Genomic DNA, 10232 nt, shown 5'->3' with positions numbered 1-10232 from the left:
ATTCAACATCTTTTCTCTGAGAAAATTCAGACCATCAAATTTCAAGAAAATATTTACGTCTGATATAACAATTAGGCAAACCTCTATTTTTCTTGTGGAGATAAACTTTAAAGTTTACCACTAGCAAATATGTAACATACCTACACTAAATTTTGAATGTGCCCATAAAGTCCATCAATTCTGTTCAACCTTTCCAATATGTCGACACTGGTTATATATGCCCTTATCTGTTCATATTTTATTCAGCACATGTGGAATTCCTCGAGTTTGTCTTTCTTTATGCTCAATGCCATTCAATCAAATTATGCCATTCAATCAAAGTTATCAAGGCAACAGGAAACTTGACCAACATCACGAGGAATATGGCAGTTCTTCCCACTAAGCCGTGGGTGACAATGCAAGTGGGAGCTATATAGAACACCTTAACGTTAGTCAGCGAGCAGATTGTCTACCTTTAGCATATCACCGGCTTTATGTCATGCAGGACCTGTATCAAATACATGGCCGAGCTCTGTCCAATTTCCACCACGTGATCCGCGTTTTCCTGAAATATTCTTGACCCCAGCCAAATAAACATTTTGAGTTTCACAACTCCATGATGCTTACTTGGAAAAGCATGGCATCTTTTCTGTTTGCCTCTATTACATCGATGAATAACTGCCTATATAGGTCATGGAGAAACCACTGCAAGATTTCGATACTTTTAAGTGAGTTATGATAAAAACCTAGGCACAACTTTACAAAATGATACATTAACCATGCGAGTGATTGCTGCAAATATACTGAGAGCATATGCAGTAAAAATCAGGCGATTTTGTGGCACTGTGGTACAAATCCAGATTCTATATAGACCAACAAGCGGAGTGCGACATGCAACAAAATCTGCACCCCATGCTCCAGAGTTATGCAAAGCTATAAACAATATAAACACAAGAAAACTATAAATATATGTGAGCTGCACAACTGCTGCTACTTTACTTCATGCACTTAATCCTGTATAGAAAAAATAAATCTTAATTTAATTCATTCTGTGAGATATAACCCATTTACCACAAACGCAAATTGGGATGATTCACGAAATATCACTACAATCAAAACAGAAGAACTTTTTACATTTCCCAGGACCGCCGCATCCTACGGTTGTATTAGGCGAGTTATTGTTTGATGTGGCACGGTACATCTTTCTCACACTGCGTTGCTTTTTAGGAACTGGATTCAAGTCCGAGAATTCAGAATCTTCATCCTCTGATGATAAACGTCGCTTGGAGGATACTGGCGATTGCTTTATTTTGACGGCAGGTCGTTTTGTTTTCAGCTCCGTATTGTAACCGCTTCCGCTGCTTGAAATAACAACACGGAAAGCTCCCGCTAAGCTTTTTCTGGCCGGAACGCTTTCTCGGTTGCGAGAGCGTAACTTCTTTATACGCCGTTCGAAAGAGTTTTCAGGCGAGCTGTGAGACGATGCACTACTACCTTCTGAATCATCAGAAAACGTCATTCCACTGTTTCCGGATAATGGTCGACAAGACATATCATCCGATTCGTCAGAATTCAATTCGTATATACGATCGATTTCATTTTTCTTGTGGATTTTCTTACGGACCGAAACTTTACGAGGGGAGGTCATGCCATTCGTTGTTTGTGGTGAGTCATCTGGACTGTACATTGTCGCTTGCGAGACGGAAGATTTCTCGCGTCTAGGAACTCCCTTTTCCTTCAACTTCAGACGTTTTTCCTTCGTGTCGTGATTTTCAGAGGAAAGACGAACATTCGATAACTGCCTGAAGTCAAAACCTTCAATGTCGTCGTCTGGCTCTCTTTTCTTTAAAGGTCGAATCTCTGCATGGTATTCATCTTTCTCCGGACCCCAAATTCGTTCTTTTCTTCGTCTTGGCTGCGGAGAAGAACAGCGCTTCTTGAGGACTGTACAGGAATCGTGCTCATTTTTGTTTTTAGCTTGTTTATTCAAACTGCTGACAGGACTTCTTAGACAGTTTATTTGAAGGCATTCCATGGGATTTGAAGGAATCTGCTGTTCTTTGTAATTCTGAGCGTCATTTACTTCAATGGTAGATATACCACAGTCAAAGGTGGAGTTCTTCAGGTGCTTCCCACGTGGTGTGCTGGTAGCGCGTTTTGTTAACCCCATGGAGTTACTTACAGGAGACTTTTTGGGTGGGGTCAAACTGGGCGTCAAATCAGAGATACAGCTGTGATCTCTCAAACCTCTGCTGGTATGGGTGACAAGCTTCGGTAATGCGGAACGGACTTGAAGCCGTGCCTTAGTAGCATCATGAACTGTATCACTGCTAAATTCTACCTCTTTTTGCCCTAACCTTCTTGACACCCCGGACTGACTCTTGCTTTGCATCTCAGTGGGATGAGAAAACTTACCGGCGGTCTTTCCAGTCTCAAGAGGAGACTTTAAGTACACGTTTTTCAAATGCGACAGAACAGTAGCGGGAGATGCATCTTTTCTGTGAATGGGAGTCATGAGGCCCCCCTTTCTCGCCACAATGATGGGCATAGGAGACAGTAAAGCAGCAATTTCGTCAGGAGGCCTGCTTTGATAGAAGAGGTTATCAAACTGTTTCTGAATATCCGTGCAGACCGTTTCAGAACTGTGAGAGATGGACCTTTCACTGGTATTATCAACCGAATGGTTATATGTAAGAGAGGACACTGGGCCATTTTTTGAATTTAGACTAAGCTTTTTAAATTTAAGAAGATCTGGTGTCTTTAAGACAGCTGACCGTGATTCATGAGTTGCTGATGTCACAAGGTCACGAGGGCTGTTTTCCATCCATCGTGCTCCAGTCTCCTTCACTTTAGACTGATTACTTTTGCTTGTCAGAAATGATGCTGGACTGCCTGATGATGCAACAGAGTTCTCCGAAGACCTTAGGACGGTATAGTCTAGGCTTGTATTGGAGGCTCGCTTGATAATGTGAAGTTGTTCCAAGTGTTGTTGACCAGTCTGTGAATTCTGTTGTTTAGCAACAGACTGAATGTCAGCCGTTTTGTCTTCAACCATGTTTTCTTTAATCGGTACAATCTCTTCCAACTTCTCGCTAGAAAAACTGGTCTTCGACATAAACAGATCTACATTAACTGATTTACTTTTGGGTGGGTGGCATTTGGATTGGGTTCCACTGGACGAGCTAGTCTTTGGTGTAGCTTTACTTCTACTAAGCGGAGAAACCAGCCTCCTCCCGGAATTTGTTACAGCAGACTTCTGAAAAAATAGGCCATGGTGTCCGGATGTGTGCGTAGACGTTATGATAGTGGAGGGGTCCATGTCATTCCTGGTGGAATTGAAGACGGGATCAAACGTTATGTTACCAAGCTGAATCAGAGTTGTATCATGACCATTGTCCACACTCTTTCGACTCTCCCCTGTCGATGGTTCCTCCTTAAGGTTTACCTTTCTACAATTCACACCGCTAACAACTCTGTCACTGTCATGGGCAGGCTGCTGCTGAGCAGGGTCTTGTCCTGCTTTAACAACATACGTTGTGTTTAAAGGGCAATCTGAGGGTCTGCCACTATCATAATCTAGAGTAATAATTTCATCTTCTTCACTCTCTGGTGAGCTTGGAATAACCACGTCATTGTTTCCTTGGACAGGTTTTAATTTCACCCCAGTAAAGTCAAGAGAATGTTTCCCAACAGCTTTTAGTGCCGCCTGACAAGCATTTGAAGGAGAACCGTTATTCTGGGTTACTTTTCCTCCTTTGAACAGGAGCTCTAGAAGTGGGTTGGTTTTTGGATTAGCCCTTGCAGAAGACGGGGGCATTTGTGACGTGGCAGTAGAGTCAGTGTCAATGTCGGCGTCATAAGACCTGCTCTTCTCGGTAGTTCGTTTGCTCATTGTGTCTTTGGGGTCCTCTTCTGTGTCCAGATCAGCATCATTGCCGTCACTTTCCTCGATCTCGTCATTACAGGCCACATCACTCTCTGAACCACTGGAAAAGTAACTGGAGTCTTCAGTAATGGTGTCTGCATCACTCGTTTCATCTACATCCTCTTCTGCACTTTCCTTTGCCACAGCCTCTCTGATCTCTGAAAACGAATGCATTAGTGAGTTTCTGAATTAATCTATTGATGAGTTTAATTTACTTGATTGTAGATTTACACCATAAGCAAGACTCTATTTAATTCAGTTTACAATGGCAGTCAGTTGCATGGGATGGAGGAAAACAGAGTGTTCAGGACACAGTTTCATGAAATGTACTTACCTAGGAAAGCCCTTGAATACCATGACAGCATGTGTTGTAGAGATATGACGTGCTCTAGGTTAAGGGATACTTAGCATGAAGTATGCCCAATGAAACCTACTCCAGGGTAGACCACTGACTTTGGCAAGTAACTGACAAGACTTTCCCACATGCATGGTACCGGTACACATTATAATAGGCACACCTTATTGTTGGAAGGCAACTGGTCTTCAACGAATGATTGACTCAGCAAACAGCCGTTCAAGTATTCTTGTGTGCATATTGTTATTAATGCTCCCCCCCCCCCCCCCCCCCAAACAACGACAGTGGGCCAACATATAAATTTTGTGCCCAGGAACAGGCTTTAACCCGCACCTCCTAACTCCTAACATCACATTCTACATTATTTTCGCTCAAAATTCAGAACTATTGCAATGTTGTGATCTGACCAAAATAATGCAGAAAGAATGAAAGATGTGGTTAATGCCACAATGGAAGCATATAAGCCATATAGTGGAGAAAAAAGATGAACTAAGGTCATTTTTGTAATATAGAAAGAGCAGTAGTCTCAGAGCAGAACAAAAGAAACATCTTCTCTACACATAAAAAGTTTCAGGATCTATAAGTTGTACCAAGAGGGAACTAACCTTCAATAGCTGTGATGTTTGCAGACTTCTCAGAAGCTGTGTACCTGATCATCCAGGACTCATCCTCCAGGGTACTGCGCACACTCTGGTTGTTGTAGGACACATACTGGTCCTGCTAGAATGAGATCATGGAAAGTCTCAAACTCTGCACTTGACTGAATCTTAATGTCAGATCTGTGTAATATGCTGATTTGCTGATACATACTTCATAATGAATGACAGAAAGCAAAAAGGAAAAAATGGACGGAATCTTTCATGGTCAGGAATTTTTTTTTTTTTTTTTTCAACACGTTTTCTTACAAATTAATTTAGTAATCACAGTTCACATTCACAAACATTTTGTCAATCAAGGTTTTGTAACTGATCTCATAATCTCACGGTGTTATAACCAAGATCATGCCATTTCAAAAGGCAGGTAATGAGAACTGGATATATAGCTCCATTGGTCCCAGACTGCTAAAGAACATTTAATTATAATATTGATCTCTGAATGTATACTTGACATCTAACCTCAAACCAGACAATACAAATGAAAATCCCACAAACATCATCACCAACAGACTATCAGCTACACTTTTAACTCATGGTTTCTGCTTAAAGTGATCAGATGCTGCAGATGGCTTTGACACTGTGAGAGGGAGAATCATTTTTGATGCGACAGTTACCCTTGACAGCTGATCATCATCCCCATCACAAGCAGAGGCAGAAGAAGCAGTTCCGTATGCTGAATCACTTGACCGATCTGATATACAAAAATGAGATTCACGTAAATTTAATTAATCAGGCTTGCTACCTGTAAACTTTTCTAATGAAATAGCTCTGAGTGCACTACAACAGAAATGCTACATATTTCACCCTCACAAACACCTCCAAGAAAATACTCATAAAGTTAAATGGTATTATTGTTCTACGTGAATGCAGAACCCTTAAAATTTGCTTTGAGTGTATTTTCATTTCAAAATATTATCCATCTAAACAGGTTCTTATTGCACGTTAATGGCATACTCAAGAATTTTCCAAAGTCCTAGTCAGGGGAGTTTTCTTATACATATACTTCCAATTTCAAGACTATACATCTGGTGATGTTGGAATACATGTACATGTATTTTCTTATCCATCTATCGGGGTTGATAGCACAGTTGGAAGAGAGCACTTCAGGAGCAGAAGATCCAGGCTTAATTCTAGGTCAGGTCACGCCTAAGACTTTAAACGAAGAAGTTATAGCTTCCTCTCTTGGCGTTCAGCTTTAAGGGGATAGTGCAACGACTGTTTCAGTATAATGGCTCGGGCGGGGCAGCTTACTTTCCTTCGGTAAGTTGTCTCAGTGAAGCAGCACTAGATAAAAGAGCCTTGGAAATCTGTTCTGCAACAAGGAGGCACATTACTCCTACATGCACACTGAGGACTCCTTCGTTGTCATATGACTGAAAAATTATTAAGTACGATGTTAAACCCTAAGCACTCCCTCACTTATATCCATTTGGTGAAGGTATGACAAATGTACCTCTTGGAAATGTGGTTCAAAGTTTTCTTGTGTAGCTTCTGAAAGTTTGATATATTAACTTTTGGGGAAATGCACTTCAAAGTTTTCTTTGATTTGTTTATTTATTTGATTGGTGTTTTACGCCATATTCAAGAATATTTCACCAGGCACAGCCCGGGGGAAACCCACGACCATCCGCAGATTGCTGCAAGACCTTCCCACATACGGCTGGAGAGGAAGCCAGCATGAGCTGGACTTGAACTCACAGTGGCCGCATTGGTGAGAGACTCCTAGGTCATTACGCTGCGCTAGCGCACTACCCAACTGAGCATGTTTTCTTTGAGTGGCTACTGAAAGTTTGACACACATACTTTTGGGGAATGTGGTTCAAAGTATTCTTGAGCAGCAATTGAAAGTTTGATACACCTGTTACCTTTTTAATATGCCTGGTGAAAGTTTGAAACATGTACTTTCTTGTATATCACTGTAAAGTGAGTCAAAAGTATCAAATCTGTACAATCATAATTTAGGACACTACAAACTGTAAGCCATAAGTTACCTCTTCGTTTTGTGATTTGCAATCTAGAGGCCCCAAAGTATCGTGGCTCAATGTGTTCAAGCTTTCCTGAAAATGAGAAGAACAGCTTTATCAATTAGTTAAGACATTAAAACAGTTCCAATAGTAATTTCTCTCCACTGAATTGCACATTCACTTTTATAGCTACTTGGGTGTTCATTTTAATGTTTTTAAGTAAAGTGTATAACACCAATCAAATAAACAAATAAATTCACTGGCATTTAGGTCATAATCAAGAACTTTACTTTTAATATACTACTATGGTGAGACTAATGGGTCATGTTGAAAGCAAAAGGAGTGTTTCGAATAAGCCACTGCCCTTTGCAAGATAACGGACAAACCTCCCGACTTATATATGTTAAACCAGGGAGAGCTGGATTTGAACATGAAATTTCATTGGTCAAGGAAAATCACAGCCAGTGAGAGACCTAGAAATTATTACTTATTTTTACTGTAATACAGAACATTTATAGTTAATTTCTAAATCAAAAAAAAAAAAAAAATAAAGATTATACAAGACAAGCAGTATCCTACACACTCAACTGGAGCCAACAATCATATCTACATGTGTATAGACTATTGCCATTGCTTAGATAAGATAGATGAGTTCCTGACTTACCATTATCCGAGACAACTTCAAAATTTGAAAGGTCTAATTCATCATCATCATGAAAAGGTCTATTGTACTGTAACAAAATAGAGAAACATTATAACTTCTTAGATAATGACCCACATCACAAAACTTATGTATTCCTTGTGTATCTTCGAAAACACACCAGGACAGAAAGATAACATCTAAATCTCAAGCCATGTTCAGATTATTGCAGCTAGCTCTTACCTTTAACAAGTAAAAGCATATTGCTGACGTCCCCTCATACAAAAACATTGGTATTAGGCATATACTCCTTGGAGTATTTGAAACAATATAATTATTTGTTTCACTTGTAGAAACAAAAACAACAATGTTAATTGAAGATGCAAGAACAACACTGCCAAGCCTGACCACAAAAACAGTATAATAGCACAACTTGATAGTTGACCACCACTAAAGGTCATGGTGAGCTGAGAAACTGTGCACAGCAAGGTTGGTATTTACCAGAATCCACCAATTAAACTTGCCAACAAATTTATACTCAAGTCTGACATGATGACCAGTCTGCATGGACACAATGTCTAATTGTTCTGTAAATTTATCAAGGGCCACTACTCAGCAGTTTGGTAAGTGTGTGCATGGAGAGCAGTGGTGAAATTTCATGTCGGTGTATATGCAGAATAACATAAAAAGAAAACCCTCCTGACCAGTCAAACACTACAGTTATCACTTTTATAGATTTGAGATCATAACGTTCCCAAAATGTATCCTAATCTATATATGCAACATCCTTTTCAGAATTACCAGTAGCCAGAGTTACTTTCAGGCCAATTAACACTGACCAAACTATACGCCATCTATGACCAGGTGACTTGCACTGGTTACTATTTGTTATGTATCATTATAGTCAACCTATGTGCGTCTGTTACGTTGGTGATAGAATTGGAATTGCCTACATACATCAATGTGTTATATCAATGTTAATCTTTTAGTCAGAATTTTAATGCAGATTTTTGTTATGTTGTTAACTGTTTCTCATCTAGTTCAAACATGTTCAGTCTATGCTGGAATTAGCTATGGCAACCATGCCAACTTTGGACATGACTGTTAAATACTGTTATATCCAATATATAAACTTTTTCCAGACTTCACTCTAGAGAGTAAAACATACAGTTAATAAACAGAAGTACAACTTTCAAGACAAGTGTCCAGAGCCCTTCCTTGATGTCACAGTTGAAGACTAAAAGCCCTCGTGATACATCCCCAAAGGACCCAATTCTCAAATCCCTCTAATTGGATGCACATGGCATTTCACATTGTGGCATAGATGAACATTTAGGATAATGTGGTGTTAAAACTTAAGCTTGTTGTATGTACCTTAATCATATGCCTGACATAAAGAAAAATGCCTGTAGTGTACAGACTGTAAACTAAATAACTTTCACATGACTTACGATATACATTTATTCATTCATTTGAATAGTGTTTTACGCTGTACTCAAGAATATTTCACTTATACAATGGCGACCAACATTATGGTGGGAGGAAACCGGGCAGGGCCCGGGGGAAACCCACGACCATCCACAGGTTGCTGCAGAGGATTATGATATATAAATCCAACAGTACATGTGGGCATACAGAGCTGTCTATCATTGAAGACTTCATGGTTTACACAATAAGTTTAAGTACATACACTCAGCCCTGGGCCCAGTTGTTCAAAACTGTTTCAAGTCTTAATACCAGATTTAAGTCAAGTCTTCAATTTTGTACTTAGCCCAAAGTAATTGTGTATCAGTATATTACATATGAACTAAATCTGCTGCTTTTATACTCTGACTTTGGACAAATATATTGGATGCAGAACTGGGTTAAAATCTTAAACGTACTTAATACCAGTATTACATAATACACATTCGAACAACTGGGCCCCGATGACAACTAGGATTGTGGAACCCAGAAATATTGGATATTACCATCTGCAATGTGAGTCCGGAAGAAATATGTTAAATGCTCCCAGTTTTGATAACTGACACAATGTAAAAGCAAGTCTCCAATTTGTTGGTCCAATCAGTGTTGTATGGATGTCTTTAGTTTATTTATTTATTTATTTGATTGGTGTTTTACGCCGTACTCAAGAATATTTCACTTATACGACGGCGGCGGCCAGCATTATGGTGGGAGGAAACCGGGCACACCCCGGTTGAAACCCACGACCATCCGCAGGTTGCTGGATGACCTTCCCACGTGCGGCCGAGAGGAAGCCAGCATGAGCTGGACTTGAACTCACAGCGACCGTACTGGTGAGAGACTCACGCTGCGCTAGCGCGCTGACCAACTGAGCCACATAGGCTCCCGTCTGACAGTTTAAGCTGAATGCAACAACAACAATGGCTTCATAATAAACATTCCTGACTTCGAAATTTCTAAATATTTTTCTACCTTTTGTTCTCATATTAGAAACCGTACAATCCTTACCTTTCGGATAATGCTTTCCAAGTTCAATCGGAACCGTCTTTCACTGTGCAACAGTTCAAAATTTACCGCCATTCTCGAAAACAATCCTTCTGCGCATTTTTTTATTTTGTTGCCGTAAACAGGTCTCTTGATTTTACGACAAACAGACTTACCACAAACCACGTGACTTTCGAGTCGAGTCCCATTGGCAGTGACAGCTTTAATAGGTTCGCCGTTCACATTTAGCTGTGAGCGCCTGGGA

General features: G+C 40.1%; 1 protein-coding gene across 1 annotated transcript; it reads right to left on the bottom strand.

Annotated features, from left to right (window-relative positions):
* Positions 1–63: 63 nt before the first annotated feature.
* LOC135472953 (uncharacterized) lies at positions 64–10089 on the bottom strand. The gene is made up of 6 exons (XM_064752698.1): positions 9992–10089; positions 7544–7610; positions 6907–6972; positions 5530–5606; positions 4865–4979; positions 64–4062 (listed from the first exon to the last, which is right to left on the bottom strand). Exons 1-6 carry the CDS (start codon positions 10061–10063, stop codon positions 1073–1075), a joined length of 3387 nt encoding a protein of 1128 aa, XP_064608768.1. The 5' UTR covers positions 10064–10089; the 3' UTR covers positions 64–1072.
* Positions 10090–10232: the final 143 nt, after the last annotated feature.

The sequence above is a fragment of the Liolophura sinensis genome, chromosome 8 (assembly GCF_032854445.1).
Source record: "Liolophura sinensis isolate JHLJ2023 chromosome 8, CUHK_Ljap_v2, whole genome shotgun sequence".
NCBI lineage: Eukaryota > Metazoa > Mollusca > Polyplacophora > Chitonida > Chitonidae > Liolophura > Liolophura sinensis.
Note: the sequence above shows the minus strand (reverse complement) of the source record. Positions and strands in the feature narration are given on the sequence as shown.